Below are 19,286 nucleotides of genomic sequence, written 5' to 3' on the forward strand. Positions count from 1 at the left end.
AAAGTGGGCTGTTTGCCATCAAAAAATTGGTCAGTTTTTTCAATGCTGTGAAGTCACCCCGACAAAGAACTTAATAATCATATGAAGAAGAGAGAAGTAGGTAATAGGATGAATATGGAAAATCCTCCAAGAATAGTATTAGAAGTGTTAAAGCTCAGAATGAGCTGTATCTGGGGAGTCGGAGGGGGAGCTAAAGGAAATCACAGGGTTTATAGGTATTTAGGAGAAAGACTAGTTATCTTTCTCCTTGGAAGAGAAAATCTCTCTTTTGTCATTTATCATAGCCCTGAGAGCACTCCTGTTATTTCTCTTAGATTTCTTTCTCCTAAATAATAATAATAATAAAAGGCCAACAGTAACTGGATTTTCCAAGACTATGGTTGTAATTAGAGACCACTTAATGATATTACTGGATATAAAGCCATCATGAGGAGATGGTCTATGCTGTTCCCTATGGGACAAAGGCAAGGAGTCAGGAGCTGGAATATTCTTGTTTTTGTTTCTGGGTGCAATTGGAGCCCCCCAGGGAACTTGCCTGGAATCACAGCGCTAAGAAGTGTTAAATGTCTGAGGCTGAATTTGAACTCAGATCCTCCTGATTCCAGGGCCAGTGCTCTAACCACTGTACCATCTAGTCTGGAATGTTCTGAAACTGCATTCTTATAGAAACAAAATTAACTTAGCTAGGCTAAAATGTGATTTAACTTTTGAAGAAAAAATGCAATCTGTACATTTTGCTCTAGTGATACATCTGTTCCATTAATTGAAAAACAGTAATATTAAATTCAAAAAGAAAGGCTAAGTTTGGAGAGGAGCAAATAGTCCAGTTTAGCTGAACACAGAGTACAGAATAATAATAATAATATACCACAAGCCTGGAAAGTTAGTCTGGAACCAGACTGTGAAGAGCTTTGAATGACATGCTAAGAAATTTGTGGTTGATTCTAGCAGTAATAGGGAGATATGGAAGCCCAAGTAGACATTGTGAGAGTTAGGATCTGAGCTGAAGCATCATTAATAAGAATCTAAATTGAAGGTCTCAATACAGCAGTTATGGTCTTTCTAACTTGACTACAAAATGAAGGTTTACTTTATGACATATGAAATACTTAGAGTATGTTATGGGGGCTTCTATGATGCCCATCCCTTTTAAGCTCACAGAAGATAACTACTCAATGAATTTGATCATTTTTTGAGGGTTAATTAATGCTGTGACTCTGGCCTGCCTGGGAAAAATGCAAAAATCTTCCTTAATCTTTATTTAAAGTTTTTCTTTAGTAGTAAATGGATTAAAGACCTGTTTATTTTGTGATTAACAAAGGACAGAGGTGATGGGGGTGGGGAGCTCCAAATTTCCAACTATGACACTTTTGAGTTCAGACCAATAGCCATACAAAATGGAAGGATTTGGGAAATTAAATTAGCAGAACTAATAGCTTGACTATTCATTGAGCTTCCATGAAATTCCCTTCAAGAAGCCCCACTATTGACATTTCCAGCAGTAACTAATACAACTAATCAGTTGGGAACTAGCTGCATAATTTCTCTGGTGTGCATCTGCTCATTTCAAATAGGGCATTAGGAATATGCAAATATATCAAGAAGTACTTTACCTGGAATACTGGACAGGCATTCGATCCTTGAATTCTCGTAGTCTTACATAAGACATAGTGAATAGAGGCTTAGATAGGGGAAAAAAAATTGATGTAAAAGGTAAATATTTGTGCTTAAAATTAAAAAAAATTGTCTATTAAAAGATATTAAGATTCAACCTTAACCCTCCCTAGTTACTTCACGGAAGAAAAATGACACAGGGAATGACTATCTTCTTCCAGGAAATAAGAATATTTCTCTTCAAAAATACCTAGGGAAGAACACAAATGGTAAGGTACATAATAGCAAAACAAAAGCCAAGTCATAAATACACATTGTATGAAGACTTATTCTACTTTTTAAAAGTTTGGTTTTTTGTATAGACTAAAAGTGATTTTTCACTTGATGAAGTATTCATCCTTTCATTTAACAAACAGTTATTAAACACCTATTATGGGCAAGGCATTGTCCTAAGTGTTGGGATTACAAAGAAAAAGCCAAAATTGTGGTATATGAACGTTATGGAATATTATTGTTCTGTAAGGAATGACCAGCAGGATGAATACAGAGAGGACTGGCGAGACTTATATGAACTGATGCTGAGTGAAAGGAGCAGAACCAGGAGATCATTATATACCTCAACAATAATACTGTATGAAGATGTATTCTGATGGAAACAGATCTCTTTGATAAAGAGATCTAATTCAGTTTCAATTGATCAAGGATGGACAGAAGCAGCTACACCCAAAGAAAGAACACTGGGAAATGAATATAAATTGCTTGCATTTTTGTTTTTCTTCCCAGGTTATTTATACCTTCTGAATCCAGTTCTCCTTGTGCAATAAGAGAACTGTTCGGTTCTGCACACATATATTGTATCAAGGATATACTGTAACCTATTTAACATGTATAGGACTGCTTGCCATCTTGGGGAGGGGGTGGAGGGAGGGAGGGGAAAAATCGGAACAGAAGTGAGTGCAAGGGATAATGTTGTAAAAAATTACCCTGGCATGGGTTCTGTCAGTAAAAAGTTATTAAAAACAAAAACAAAGAAAAAGCCAAGTATAGTTATCCCTTCCACATCCCGAGTTTCTCCATTGCAGTTTCAATATATCGAGGCTCTGCATAAAAAATTAAATGGAAATCTTGGGGGAGTTTTGTGAAAACCACAGATTACATGCAAACTCTAGTATATGACATAGAAACAATTTAGAAACTCAGAAGTGCATAATTATTGTATTACATCAACATATTTTATTTTTTTAATACCATGATAGTTCAGACTTCTCTGTTTGAAGGGAGGACCAAAAAATTTGATGCCAATTTTCTGAATCATGGGGGAATTGCTTCCCTAATCCCTGCAAAATGGAAGATAACCCTAATTTCTACCTTCAAGGAATTTACATATAATTGAAATTAAACATCCAGGTACTCTAGTATGTTTATAGACATACCCAGGGTACCTGCTTCAGGAGAAAATATTTTGCGTTTCTTTACTAAATGGGTGAAAACAATCTATCAGCCACGTAGCTAGAATAGGATGCATCTTCCAAACTACCAGATTGGGACAATCTCTCTCTTTCCGATGCATCTAAGGGAGATAAAGATCCTGTTCTCCCACAACATAGGGATCACAACTGAGAGGGATGAAAGGGAGAAATCCCTTTCCTTCTCTTCTTTTGGATCCTGTGGCTCTGACAGATTCGTGGTTTTGCTCTGTCCCATTTATCCTGTTCTATTCCATGCTTCAGGCATGGGCTTCAGACTCTAGGAGTGGCTACAGTTTAGTCATGGTTCCAGATTGGGTGCTGTCAACAGCTCAGCAAAATAAGCTCTGAGAATCTAAGGTGAATAGACTGTGAGGGCCTTTAGAATTAATTAGTAAGTATTTCTTAAATGTCTACTATGTGCTAAACACGAGGAAGAAGAGTTCCTCCTGCACACAACTGTAAAGAGAGAGAAACCTCTCAGTCTGGTAGTGAGAGTGCTTAAGATGTAGCTTGTTAGCTTTGCAGTCAAAAAAAGGAAGCTGTTCCTGTCTACATGGTAAGAAAACAGAGACTGTCTTCTCCCAGAAGCAGATTTCTGTCATTTTCTATATGGCTATCTCCTTTTTAAGTGTGTAAAACAAAGCCCCATTACATCTGCCTAAATAATTATAATTCACATTTGTATGAGCATATTAGGGTTTAGAAATCACTTCTTTCACAACTCCTTGAGGTAGGTAGTATAAAATTATTCTCATTTTACAGACAAAGAAACTGAGACTCAGAGACATTACTTGAATTGTTCATAGTTATTAAGCTAGGGAGGCTAGATTTGAAGCTAGTTAGCTCTCAACTAAGACCAGCATTCTTTTTGATGATATACTCTGATGTCCTGAAAATGATTCAACAGTAATATTTAAATTTTTTTCAAAACATTTTTATTTAAAGTTTCGTATTCCATTTTCATCCTCCTTCCCCTTCTCATTATCATCATCGGCAATCTTAGCCCTCAAAGATTCCTTGCCCTTATATTGATGCTCACAGTTCCCTGCTGTCTCACCCAGTCCTTTCCCTTCCCCTCCAGGCTACTGCCATTCATCACTACATATAGCACCATAATAATTAATCTGCTCAGGCATTCTTCCACAACTTGCCATCCTCATCTCTCCACCCCCCCAGGAATATTTTCCCACAATTTAAACAGGGCTCATTTTCAAAAAACTGTCCCTTGTAAATTTTTTTTTTCTTCTAAGGCAGAAGTTCTTATCTTTGGGTCTGTGAACTTATTTATATATACATATATATCATATGCAGTATATGTACATATGATATTTATAGATCCTATTTAAAACTATAAAGATATACAAAACTACTTTAATAGTTATATAAGACATATGTATATGTAAATGACATATGAGTATAACTAGTTTCCTTTTAAAGCCTATGCATTTTATTTTATGCATTTAAAACCTTTTTCTGAAAATGGGTCTACTGGCTTCACCAGACTGCTAGAGGGGTCCACAAAAAAAGATTAAGGACTGCACCTCTAAAAATCATGTTTTCATAGAAGCAAAGAACTCTGCTAGGCAAGGGTCTGCCTGGACAATGTGATCCATTTTATAAAAAATATACAATCCACACAGATCTTCTCTGTATCACATCTGTCTTGTTAAATGAGGCACAATAGTACTTAATTCAAAAGAAAAATTTAATTTCTCCCAGGAACTAAAAGAGGTTCACCATTAACAAGCTGGTGATAAATTCTTTGGCAGTCTATAGAACAAACTAAAAGACAGGATGGTTTTTCATCCTATTTAGCCTCTTCTAACTCTTCAGCCAAGGGACACTGGGCCAGAAAAGAGGGTAGAGGATGCTAAGAATCCCACCATTTCTAGATGTGTAACCTTGAACTTGGCTGTGGATATTCTGAATGTGAGCTCCTTATCCAATGACCATACTGCTGGAGGATCTGAATGGTATCAACATGTTGATACTGATGCTATGATTAAAGCCAGAACATAAAAGGAAGTTTCAGTTAATAGAAAGATTCTTCTTAAATTCTCTGAGGAAGCCAAAGACAACAACAAAAAGTTGAAGTCTATTTGCTCAAACAGCAATTTTCTACCTCTCGTCTCCATGCCTTTGCTAGGCTGCTATTTCCATCCCAAATACATTCTGTCTTCCACTTTTAGTCTTAAGAGTTCTCAAACACTGCTTCCTATTATTCCCAACTCCCAGATCTTGATAAGTTTTCCATTGATTCCCAGTAATGATTATTTTTTGTTTACTGGATATATGTTTTGTGTTTGTTTATAGATGCATATGTTTCCTCCAATGGAATATATATGTTCTTTTGCCTGGTACATGGTAGAAACTTAATAAATGCTTGTTGTATTATCCTGTGTACAAATGCACAAGAAACATAATTTCATGGAACATCTCATATTGAATAGCTTAAAATAAATATTTGTAGCAGGACTGGGTATAGATATACTTCTTGCTTACACTTTGAAATGTTGTCTGGGGTGCCCTCACATTTCTTGCCTTTACTATAATCTTTCTTTCTTTCTTTCTTTCTTTCTTTCTTTCTTTCTTTCTTTCTTTCTTTCTTTCTTTCTTTCTTTCTTTCTTTCTTTCTTTCTTTCTTTCTTTCTTTCTTTCTTTCTTTCTTTCTTTCTTTCTTTCTTTCTTTCTTTCTTTCTTTCTTTCTTTCTTTCTTTCTTTCTTTTTTGCTGAGGCAATTGGGGTTAAGTGACTTGACTAGAGTCACACAGCTAGGAAGTATTAAGTGTCTGAGACCAGATTTGAACTCAGGTCCTCCTGACTTCAGGGATGGTGCTCTATCCACTGCCTCACCTAGCTGCCCCTACTATAATGTTTCACTACAACAACTCCACAATGACTGCCTCCTACTCTTCCTGCATCCGAGTTAAGGTTGCCCAGTTCAATTACATTTAACTGGGGCTAACTGTCTTAAGTGCTTTGTTGACCTTGCTTTGATCTACTGCCTCTCACGGAGTTTGTTTCTCCCTTTCTCCCTCAGGATTTTGCCTTAGTACTGGTTGTGTCAATTGTGGACAACTAACACTCCATGTTGTCTGCCTTTTTCCCTAGCCCACCCATTTCTCCCACCCAACTATTGAGTTTGTTCTAGGCACCAGAATTCAAATAAATCCATGGGTCTCTTTGCTTGACAATTTCTTCCTTCCCTTACTGAGTTAAAAACATTGCTTTCTACAAGCTCATTCTCTATAATGAAGACTGGGCATTAGCTCTGTGTCATCATTATATCTTGAAAAGATGGACTATCTATTTGTAGTGGCTAGAAACTGGAAAATGAATGGATGCCCATCAATTGGAGAATGATTGGGTAAATTGTGGTATATGAATGTTATGGAATATTATTGTTCTGTAAGAAATGACCAGCAGGATGAATACAGAGAGGACTGGTGAGACTTACGTGAACTGATGCTAAGTGAAATGAGCAGAACCAGGAGATCATTATACACTTCGACAACGATATTGTATGAGGACATATTTTGATGGAAGTGGATTTCTTTGACAAAGAGACCTGAGTTTCAATTGATAAATGATGGACAAAAGCAGCTACACCCAAAGAAAGAACACTGGGAAACGAATGTGAACTATCTGCATTTTTGTTTTTCTTCCCGGGTTATTTACACCTTCTGAACCCAATTCTCCCTATGCAACAAGAGAACTGTTCGGTTCTGCAAACATATATTGTATCTAGGATATACTGCAACATATCCAACATATAAAGGACTGCTTGCCATCTAGGGGAGGGGGTGGAGGCAAGGAGGGGAAAAAAATCGGAAAAGAAACGAGTGCAAGGGATAATGTTGTCAATATAAAGTAATCATTAAATAAAAATTAAAAAAAAAAGAAAAGATGGACTATCTTTTCACGTAGTGTTATTAGTATTGATATAATTCCATCACGACCACACAATTTGGTAGTCGCCTGGAGTTCATTATAGTAGGTTTTTAGATATCTCACTGCTCTAAGATGCCATTTGGTACATTACAAATAGTGCTGATCTCTCCTTAGGGCAAAAAAATTGAAAACTGAGGGGATGCTCATCAATTGGGGATTGGCTTACTAAAGTGTGGTATGTGTTTATGATGGAATATTATTGTTCTATGGGAAATGATGGGAGATAGCTAAATGGCATAGTGGAGAGAGCACTAGTCCTGGACTCAGGAAGATCTGAATTCAAATCTGACCTCAGACACTTAACACTTCCTAGCTGTGTGACCCTGGGCAAGTCACTTAACCCCAACTATCTTGCAAACACACACACACAAGACCATACAAATATATCCAATGGTTGCCATTGCTACAAAAAGGGTGGGAGGGAAGAAAAAAGGGGAGAAAAGAAATTTACATTATGGGAAATGATGAGCAGGATGCTCTCAGGAAAAAACAAACAAACCAACAAACCTGGAAAGTCTTCCATAAAGTCAAGCAAAGTGAAATATACTGTACACAAAATAATAGCAATGTTCTTCGGATGACCAGCTGTAAATGACTTTGCTTTTCTCAGCAGTATAGTGATATGACTACTCTGAAGGACTTATGATGAAAAATGTTCTTAAGGAAATACATTAGTATGATAATCTCTGCTACTTATTACTCTGTTTCCACAAGTACTTTGATATTGATGAACATCACAACTATTCAGTTTACAATTTTTTGTTGCTAAGTACCTTGGTATTGATAGTTAAGGTGGATACTGAAATGTCAAAGTATGGATTGTGTATTAACTCTGGAAGGTATATGATGTCACCTGAAGGTAGTTAATAATAATGTAACACTAATTTAAAGAGTATATAAACCCTGGCCCTCAGATTAATAAATGGAAATTGTAAAACATATCTTCTGCCTGGTCTTGGATATTCATTTACATTCTCAGTATTCACTGGGATTGAACTCCAACACCTTTCTTTCTCACTTTTTTTTTCAACTTAATTTTTTTCTTGAGGGTTTTTGTTTTCACAAGGGTGGGAAATCCAGGGGTTTTTGTTTTCACAAGGGTGGGAGAGCCATGTTTTCTTTTACAACATGACTTTTATGGAAATGTTTTAAATAAAAAAAGGAAAAGAAATAGTGCTAAACTTGAAGTCAGAAGAGACCTGAATTCAGAACCTACTTCTGAAGTTTATCAACTGTATGACTTTAGTCAAGTCATTTAACTTCTATGAATCTTAAAAATAGCAAGAAAAATATCTTCAGTACTCACTTCATAAGATTGTTGAGAGGACATCTCATGAGATAATGCTTGTTTATGTTTTGCAAATGGTAGATGTCAATTATCATTATATGTACATTGTTGTTTGTCTTTTATTCTTTTTTTAACAATAGTTTTTTATTTCTCAAAATACAAAGATAAGTTTTCAACATTCACCCTTGCAAAATCTTGTGTGTCTTTCATTTTTTAAGAAAAACATGACATCAGGGAAGTGATGCCATGACATTTGAGTGAGTTGAATTTAAATGAGGATGGGCTGTGTAAACTCATCAGCCACATACATATAGGGAAGAGAGAAAAGGGACTAAGTATTTCAAAAGCCCCTATGATGTTCCAGGTAACTGTGCTGAGTGCGTTTTATAATTGTTATTTCATTCGATCCTTACAAACACCTTGGGATATAGGTACTATTATTAGCCCCATTTTACAATTGAAGAAAATGAGGCAGAGATAAAGTGACTTGTTCAGGATCACAGAACTAGAAAATGTGTGAGACTGAATTTGAATTCAAGTCTTTTCCTGATTTCAGGATTAGTGCTCTAGCATCTGTCTTCCAAAAGGGAGAAGCTAGTACAAAAAATGGATTAGGTTATTGCTTAATTACTTCATTTTATGATTTAAACCTGAAAAGTAGGCTGTTTGTTAGGGATCATAGAACTGAAAGGGATATCAGAAATTGTCTAGTCTAAGCCTCCCTCATTTAATAGGATCTGATTCTCAGGTGAAGCAATTTGCCCAGTCTCACACAGAAATTAAGTAGCAGGGCCTAGTATTCATCCTGTGTCCTTTGACTCCAAATCCAATGTTCTTTCCATTCTGCCTTGCCTCTCAAAGTTGATTTTTTTCGACATTGGCAAATAAGTTCAGTGTACCTGGAAATAATGTCTTCCTAATAAAGTTGGAATTGACTTTGCCTTTGAGGATGGAATATTTTGCCAGCTTCTAGAAATTCTGAGTCACCAGTCTTTGGAATAAAGCAGTCATTCATTGGTTACCAAGTTTTGTCAGTCATCAGAAGCAGTCCTGATTTGCAACACTGCACCAGCAGCATCAGTGGCAAATGGTCACTGAAGTCAAAAGGTTGGGGCAAAGTCCTTGGAGAAATAGCAGATAACTTGACTTTCAAAAAAAACTAATAGATATTGACAGGGCTTATTTACCAGAGAAATAGGTTGAGAGAGGCTGTCTGGTCACTCCCTCAACTAACTAACTCAGCATATAAGGACAGCTAGTGGCTAAAGTGCCATAGCTGGAGTCAGGGAAGACTCATCTTTCTGAGTGCAAATTTGATCTCAGAGACTTCTTAGGTATGGGACCCTGATCAAGTCACTTAACCCTGTTTGCCTCAGTTTCTTCATCAATAAAAATAAGCTGGAAAAAGAAATGGCAAACCATGCCAATATCTTTGCCAAGAAAACCCCAAATGGGGTCACAAAAAGTCAGACATGACTGAAAAACAACAACAAAAAAGAGAGCTCAAAGGTCTTCTAGTCCAACCTCTTTAGGGATGTAGTGACTTGACCAGGATCATACAAGAGAAAGTAGCAAAACCAAGATTTAAAGGCTGATCCTCTGACTCCAACTGTAATATTTGTTATTTATTTAGCCTACCACTTTCTTCTCTTCATTGTCAGTCAATAGTTCTGCTGAACATTAGCCCTCTATTTCATAACAATAATTCACATTAAGATGAGGCTGTATGGTGTGGGGTGTTGAACTTGGAATCTGGAAAACTTGTGTTTATTTTCCACCTTTGGCATTTACCATGTGACAATGAACAAATCATTTAATCTTCATGAACCTCTTCTCATTTGTAAAATTAAGGAAATAGTTAATAATAATATTTATTAAGTGTTTACATTGTGTCAGGAACTGTGCAATTAATCACTACCAATGACTGTAATACCTCCCTCAAACAGCTATTTAGGATAAAATTTATATATATATGTATCTGTGTATAATATGTATATACATATACAAAGATATTTATGTAAATATATATACACATATATGCTATCAAATAATTATGGAGGACATACACATAGATACCTTCTCACACACATCTGTATACCTCTGTATGTATGTGTATGTGTGTTTATATATATTAAGCATCTCTAAGTTATAGTAATTATGTATATAGTATATAGTAATTATGCTCATTGCTATTGACATCTGTGGTACTATCTTATTTAGGATAAAATTATAGATAGATATATCTGTCTTGTATGTACCCCTCTATCTATCTATCTATCTGTCTATCCATATCTATCTGTATCTATATCCATCTATTTTATCCTAAAAAATAGAGTAATTTCTCTCTTTGTCTCAGTCTCAGTCTCTTTTTATCCTTTTTATCAGGCAACCTGAGATGAAGTCACTTGCCCAGGGTCATGCAGCTGGGAATTAGCTGAGACTGGATTTGAACTTGACCCATCTTGACTCCAGGCCCAGCACTTTATCCTCTGAACTGCTAGCTATTTCTTTATAAGCCATAGACACAGTCAAATAAGTAACTAGACCAAGAGCTTTTGTTGCTGTATCTTAAGATCTCACAGCAACCTTGTGAGACAGTCAGCAGAAGTGCTGTTTGTTCTTGTTGAGTTGTTTCAGTTGTATTTCAGTTCTTTGTGACCTCATTTGGACTTTTCTTGGCAGAGATATTGGAATGGTTTGTCATTTTCTTCTCCAGCTACAGATGAGGAAACTGGGCTAAGCAGGTTTAAGTGAGTTGCCCATAGTCACACAACTAGTTAATCTATTTCAGGTCAGATTTGAGTCCAGGTCTCCCTTACTCCATGGTATCATCCAGCTGCCCAGAAGTGCTATTATCTCCCATTTAAAGTACAGAGAAACTAGGGTTTAGAAAAGTTAAATGAAATTTCTAATAGTCACACTGCTGATTTAATAATTTGAAACCTCAAATATAAAGTCCAATTCTTCCCTTCTCTATTCCAGGCTGCCTTTTTTCTATTCTTTCTCGCACAAAAATATAATCTGTAAGGGAGATTGCAAATATTTCCACTTTTATTCCATCTGACTCATCATTTAAGTTCTCCAATTAGGCCAAACTGACCTTCTAATTTTGGACCTTCCTCCATGACATTCCATTTTCCATTACCAGTTTTCTTTGCATGGGCTGACCACCATGTCTGGAATATACTTCTTCATATCTCTAGTTTCCTTTAATGTCCAACTCAGTTGTCACTTCTTACTCACATAGACATCAATGTTCCCTACCTTTTGAAATTGTTTTATATTTTATTTGCTTCATATTTACTTATGTATACCTGATATATGTTCAAAAGTAGATTGTAAATTCCTTGAGGGCAAAAACTATTTTTTGTCTTTTAATCTTTCAAATTTATAATTATAAATTTATATATAACACATATTTATAAAATGTAATATACAAATTTATAATAAGACATTTATAAATAATTTAAATGTGTAAACAAACAAGCACTTATTATACACCTAGTATATGCTAGGCACTATGGAAGTCACAGTTTAATGGTGGAGAAAACATGTAAATAACTATGTACAAAAAGGCTAAAAGAAGAGAAAGGATTAGCATTGGCATAATTCCTCACACTTATTATTATTAAATAAATTTATTTAGGTATTTAATAAATGTTTGTTGTTGAATTGAAATGGTTATAAGCTGCTGTGAATGTTTTAGTTAGTCCTATAAAATGTAACCACATCCCAAATCTAGATGTGACAACTGAAATATGAACACATGACACTAACTGTTGGGTTTCACTGTTATATTTATCATCATTTCCATATTCTTGTCAGCCAGTACTACATAAGTGTTTTCTTTACCATCATCACCAACATCTTTCATCTCATTAAAAATATAGATTATTATTCATTGGTTGTAACTTTAGTGATATTCTTTTTCTTATTTTCACACAGCGAATTCTTCCAGAACCAAAGCAAACCCCCTGCCTTAGAGGAGATAAAGCCCCAAGATTTAATTTTAGCTTGATCCCTATTTGAGAATTATATCTGCATTGGTCAGGAAGTTGTATTCCCTGTCCTCTGAAATTAAAACTTAATAATGAATCTACTTTTTGTTTTTAATCACTGCCATGAAATTAGCCAGCTAGAGTAGTGTGTCAAACTTAAATAGAACTCTGCCCTTCATATTAACTCAGAAAATCAAAAATAATTAACTACATTGGATTGTGCTTTTAGTTATTTTGGTTAAGCATTTCTCAATTACATTTTAATTTGGTTTAGACTGCATTTGGGGATTTTGCTGGCTCTAGTCTGACATTTCTGGCCTAGGGGTTTGGAATGAGCAACAGGTTTCTTTTATATGGATATTCAACATGCTGCATTTGGAGAGAGTATTAGAACTCTTAGCAATTTTTTCAGTGTTTATCCTAATAGAACCATATATTGTTACCAAGTATTACATGAATATGGATAGGATGTGTGGAATCATAGAGACTACCAACTGAGAAAGCAGAGAGAGGAGGGTCCATGACAGAAGCCTTGAGTATATGTACAGTTAGGGAGCATGATATAAAAGATGAATCAGCAAAGAAGAAATGGTTAGACATGTGGGAGGAGAACTAAAAAAGTTGGGTCACAAGAACGCAGATAGGAGAGAGTATCCAAGGAGTAATCAATAGTGTCAAATGCTGCAGAGAATACAGGAAAGATGAAGGTCCAGAAAAGTTCTGATTTTCTTCATACTTCCTCTGGCAATGAAGAGATCATTGATAACATTGATGAGAACACTTGCAATTGAGATATGAGGCCAGAAGTCAGATTGTAAAGCACCAGCAAGTTATAGAGAGGAGAGGAAGTGGAAGCAAGGAGTGAAAATAACTTTTTCCAGGAATTCAACTGAAAGGGAAAAGAGCTTGATAATCTGATACACTGATTATTTCGTTTGTTTTATTTTCAGATTTTGTTTTCGTTTATATTTATATTTTATTTTCATACTTTATTTCCATTATTCATTTCATACTTTATCCCCATTTTCAGTAAAGCTGAAACAGACAAAAATTAAGTGATTTTACTAAAGTCACACAACTAGTAAGTATCTGAACCTGGATTTGAATTCCAGGTCCAATATCTTTTGTGCCGCTTCTAACTACTATGAGTAATCTGGGATAGACTATCTTTCTGGTTACTAGAATAAAGCCAGAGTATTTTCTCTCCAAAAATGTGATTAAATATCTCTGATTCAATATAATGTGATGTATTGAGTAGGATATTGATGAAATATGACTCCCTGTCTTCCACTTTCTCTACTTCTCTAGGAAAAAAAAATGAAGGAAGCATAAGCCTAGCTTGTACCCTTCAGATAAAACTGTATCTAATCCAAAGACAAATTTTATCATCTAGTTTTTGGGGGTTTGGGAGTTTTTATGTGTGTGTTATATGTGGGCTTTGGAACATTATGAACAGCAGACTGACCCAGACTCAGACCCATAACCCACCCAACCTCCCCTGTTACTCATAGATCCTAAATTCATAGACATATCTAAAAGGCAACATATAGGTCAGGAATTCAGCCTTCTGAAGCTCAGAGAATAATCATTTGTCTTCTAAAATTATTTACTCTAGCGTTCTTTTAAATAGCAACCCACACCCTCTATTTTCTATGCCCAATTTTTTTTTGGTTCAGACCTGTGATCCTGTGGGTTTTATATGTATAAGCCAGAGAGGAAACTCCATTCACCAATGTAACTCAGCAACAGCTCTGTATTTTGTAGTTTTAAAGAGCTATCGGGGACAGAGAACTGGTGTGCTCAGGGATACAATCACTATAAGTTGGACTTCAGCCCAGGTCTTTCATACTTTATACTCTATCCACCAAGTCTTACTGTCCCTTCCCTTACAACACTTAAAACAAGATTTAATTTGTAAAAATTTGGTGAGTTTTCAGAACTATTTATTTTTACGGAAGGTCAGGTTTCTATTGTAAACCACCATTAGAGTTACCTGCTTAGGCTGTTATCACGGCAAGAAGAAAATCTGCCCTTCTTAGGTGTTGAAAGGAAAACAAAAACAGCATTAGAAGAACAGTAGTATCTTAGAGCCCTAGTTTTAGAAATCTGACAATGAAACAACTTTCCTTATGGAGAGTAGACTTAACCACTTACATCATAATTGAGGTATTATGAAGTACTTCTTTATAATGGGCCTTGGATAGCTACTTGAGGGCAGGGACTTTTATAGATACACATTCAGCATACAGCACAGTATTTATTACATAGTGATGGCTTAATAAATTCTCTTTGATTGATTGATTGAAATTAGTCCAATCTAGGGCAAGTTTTGGCACAGGAGGATCTTAGTTCCTTCCTGGTTTCTCTAGAAAAATCCATTTTCATATGAAACAGAAAAGCTATTAGGACCATTTTTTTTTTTTTTACATTACTGAAATTTTATTGTGAAAGAGGAAACATAAATGAAACATACCAAGGGTATTCTAGAGTCTAGCTTCTTAAACTGTGGATCATAAGATCTCATAACTGAAAATGGTTCTTGCAGAATTATGATTTATTATCAGTAAATGTTTGATTTATATATCTATTTTATATACCTATATACTAAGGGTCATGTAAAAAATTTCTTGGATGAAAAGGGGTCACAAGTGAAAAAAAGTTTAAGAAGCCATATAGAGCAATATTTCCCAAACTTTCTTCTCAGAAGGTGTCATGAGATGGAAATGAGATCTTTGAGAAAGTTTGGATATTTAGTGATATTTTCTTCTTGAAAATATTAAGTAATGAAATCCTGTATGTTTTATGCACCAATTTTTGGAGATGGAAATTGTTTTTAAAAGAATTTTAATGATAAGGGATGAGGAACTGACTGATTTATCTAATTCCATCCATGATTCCCTCCTCTCCTTTAGGACTTTGTACTAGCGGCCAATTATTCTTTCTTAGTATTCAATTTCTTATCTTTCCTCTGCTTCCTATGCTTACAAATGTGCTTTAAAAACTATCTTTAAAAACAATACAAAAAAACCCTTCTCTTGATTTTTTTTATTCTAACCAGCTATTGTTTCATCTCTCTTACCTTATTGCTAAACTTCCTAAAAAGTTATTTAAAATTAATGCTCTGCTTTCTTTACCAGATACTTTATCCTTCAATTTCTTAAAATCTTTTTGTCCTTCTTTCATACTACTTAAATGTCAAAGTGAGATTTTTTTTCATCTCTCCATCCCTACAGCAAATAATGTTAATAACCAAGCCCTTTTCCCTTTGTTTCAGCCAAGCTACAGCTTATTGGTCCTCTTTTTGTTTAATAAACACTCGGTTGACTTTTGTTTCCTTGTGCTCTGTCCATGGTTCTCATCTCTCTCTCTCTACAGACTGGTACAATGGGGAAAAAAAGTATTGGTTCTTGAGGCAGAGGACCTGGCCTCTGATCACCTTAGTCAAATACTTAACTTCTTTAAGCTTTGGTTCCCTCACCTGTTATATCAGAAGGTTGGACTGGATGACCTGTGAGTTCCTTTCCAGATTAAGATCTAGGATCCTGCTCTCCAGATCCTGGCCAATCTTTTTGACTTCCTTGCTGTTAGCTCTGTGGCTTTGCTCTATACCGTGTTTCCCTAATAATAAGACACTGTCTTCTTATTTTTTTGGACAGAAAAACACCAGAGGGCTTATTTTCAGGGAAGGGCTTATTTTAATGAACATTGACAGCAATTTTAATAAACAGATAAATGTGAACCAAAAAAAGTACCTTTATTCAATAATGATCATTTTCATCTTCTTCAACAACATCGTCATAAGTGTCCATATCCTGAATTTTGTCCTGGATGTCTTGTGCCTCTATTTCCTTCAGAAGAAGTGGACCCAATCTGTCATGTCCAGCAATATAGTTCTCTTTAAATGAACATGTCTTGTCCAGGTAACCTGCTCGTAGTGCCTTGGCGACACAGCTGTCAGTAATTTTATCCCATGACTTCTTCACCCAAGTCACGACTTCTTGCAGACAGGGCTTCACAAAGTTTCCACGCTGATTTCTTTCCAGTCTATTTTCAATGTAATCATTGACTTCCATGCACAAATAGTCCTTGAATGGCTTGTTTATTGCAATATCAAGGGTCTGGAGATAGGCAGTCATTCCTGCAGGAATCATTACTTGATCTATTCTTCTCTCTGCAGGGAAGTTTTTCATTTCTTTAGCGCGGTGAGTGTTGGCTGAGTTCTTCTTTTATCCTCCATCATGCCCCCTGAGCTCTTCTTTTATCCTCCATCATGCCCCTTTTATCCCCCATCATGCCCCCTCACTCCCGCTTACATACTGGGTTTTTATGTTGTCCTGCCTCAGCTCTCCTCTGCGGCATTGCTCTCAATGGCGCCAGCAAGCAAATCACTGGGGAAGAACAGGATGACGCACTCACTGCTGCAGCTCTGATTGGATGCAGCTCGGAGTGTGGCGTGCGATTCACCTGAGGGGGGAAAGGGGGGAATGGTGCATACAGAGGGTACCGTAATGTAGCGTGTAGCGCAGGGGATCACCTTCACTATAGTAGCAATCTCAATAGGGCTTATTTTCGGGGGAGGGCTTATTTTAGAGGAATCTTACACAATAAGGGGAGGGCTTATTTTAAAGGAATCTCACACAGTAAGGGGAGGGCTTATTTTCGGGATAGGTCTTATTATATAGGGAAACACGGTAATTGTTCCTTAAGGTATTCTCCCTCTATCTTTTTACCTGTTGAATTCTTTATTGCTCATTTCTTAGAGAGCAACATTGATCTCAGTTCCTCAAGGAAGCCTTCCCTGATCCCCCCTGATCAGCAATGATCTCTCCCTCTGAGCTCAGAGAGTACTTTATTTCACAACTCTTTAATGCACTTATAAAATGTCATATATTATAGTTGATTTTTTGTGTCTTATAGAATGTTAACTCCTTGAAAATAGAAAAGGTAGCTTATTTCAATTTTGTAATTCTCTTTGCCTCAGTGTTCTACACACAATTAAATGCTTTGTAAATGTCTTTTGAATGAATGAATGGTTCATTAATCATCTCCTATCATTCTCCATCATGCCCACATACATAAACACTGATTTATAGACTTTAAAAACTTCTATCAAAAAATATTAGATAATGTCACCAGATTAAGTGTTGCAAATTATAAAGAAATAGAAACAACTGTAATATGCATGTATTTTAAACAAAGCTGCTATTCTTCCCTGTAAAATCTGCTTGAGACCATAGCACACTGTTTTATTTATGTAATAGAGGCCCCACACTAGCATGGATTTCCTCAGAAATTTGACAGAGGAGGACGAGGGTAGTGTAGTGATGGAATTTCTCTTGAAATTTGTGTTTGACATATACAGGACTGCTTGCGATCTAGGGGAGGGGGTGGAAGGAGGGAGGGGAAAAATCGGCGCAGAAGCGAGTGCAAGGGATAACGTAAAAAAATTACCCTGGCATGGATTCTGTCAATATAAAGTTATTATAAAATAAAATAAAATGGAAAAAAAATAAATAAAAACTATTCCCCAAAGCTGAAAAAAAAATTGAAATGAGTGGGGATCATGATTTGGACTTTGTGACCCAAATACATCTTCCCTCATTCCTGAAGTGCCATTGCCTCAAACACTCTATAGGTTAAAATGATGATTACTGGACTATTTGCGGGAGTAAGAGAATTGCAGTAGATGATACCAAAGATACTTTCCAGCTCCAGCATTTTAGAGGCAGTTCCACGACCTCTCAGAATGACTTTCTGACAATAGAGGAAAGACTTGAACCTGTGATTTCACAGGTATAGAGAACAGGGAGAAAAATCTCTCTACCAATGCAAGTCAATGCCTTCTCTTTAAGAGCAGTGGGAGAAAAGGTCAGTGGGAGAGTGGACTTAAAAGACTTGCTCAGGGTCATGCAGCCAGTTTGGTCAGAGGCAGAATGAAACCTAGGTTTTTCTGGCTTTGCCTGCACTCCAATGAATATCACCCCCATCTTAGTCTCCCATTCTGATCATGGTGTATCTATAAAACTGAAGATACTCCATGTTAAATAATCATAATATATTTATAAGCAAAGGAAAGGAAAACAGAATTACCCACACAGGGAACTACTGTGATTTAAAATAAAGGATATTAATAAAAGCTGAGATGTGAAAGGAATCATTCTTTAATGCAATTTAAGAAAATAGACACATAAAGAATATTTCATGACCTAAATAATCCAGGATGACTAAAGTGAAGACTCGGGATGAAGACTGCTACAAGTCAGACTCTGGCCAGGAGCTGCCAGCACTGCTGAATCTTACTTTTCCTAATTAACAATTTTTAATGAAACAGTGCATATAACTAGTAAGTAGACAGGCTTCTGGAAGTCCCATGCTGGACTGTGTTAAAACCAGAGGCTAAACAGATGCTTCAGTTGGAATTATACCAAGGAGATTCAGGCCCAGGGAGAAAAGGTAATGTTGAAACCTGTATGACTTTTAGATGTTTAAAAGCTGTAAACAAGAAACAAATATTTAGATCACCTTAGTCCATCTTTGATGGATGATTTTAATCCTCTGATGTATTATCCAAAAGTACCCCAGAGAAACCAATTTAATATAAAATTGTGGACAACTCATTCATGATCTATTGATGTAGCACAGAGTTTCATATATAGTAATTGGGTTACTTTAGGCAAGACCCTTAAACTCTCTGAGTATGTTTCCTTATCTGCAAAATGGGATCAATCATATTTTTATTAATTATTTCACAGGGTTGTAAGGATTAAATGAACTAATGTATATAACAGACTTTACTATTAAATGTCAATTGTTATTGTCTGGATTTGTGATGTCCTCTGGCTAAGGAATTCCTAGCATGAAAATTTCTTCCACTGATTGAGAAAAGTAATTCCTCTACAACTTAATATTCTTGGAGAATTATTGAGGGACAATGGAAAAAGTTTTGACTAAATGTTTGAATTGATA

General features: G+C 35.9%; 1 protein-coding gene across 1 annotated transcript in view; it reads right to left on the reverse strand.

Moving 5' to 3' along the window:
- The window catches only part of C4H1orf100 (chromosome 4 C1orf100 homolog), a 34,469-nt gene extending 20,048 nt beyond the window's left edge, over positions 1–14,421 (reverse strand). The window contains exons 1-2 of the mRNA XM_051993461.1: positions 14,314–14,421; positions 1,614–1,864 (exon numbers count right to left, since the gene is read on the reverse strand). Coding sequence (XP_051849421.1) covers positions 1,614–1,669 — 56 coding nt within the window. The 5' untranslated portion in view covers positions 1,670–1,864; positions 14,314–14,421. The remainder of the gene's footprint in view (positions 1–1,613; positions 1,865–14,313) is intronic.
- Positions 14,422–19,286: the final 4,865 nt, after the last annotated feature.

This window comes from Antechinus flavipes, chromosome 4 (genome assembly GCF_016432865.1).
Source record: "Antechinus flavipes isolate AdamAnt ecotype Samford, QLD, Australia chromosome 4, AdamAnt_v2, whole genome shotgun sequence".
NCBI lineage: Eukaryota > Metazoa > Chordata > Mammalia > Dasyuromorphia > Dasyuridae > Antechinus > Antechinus flavipes.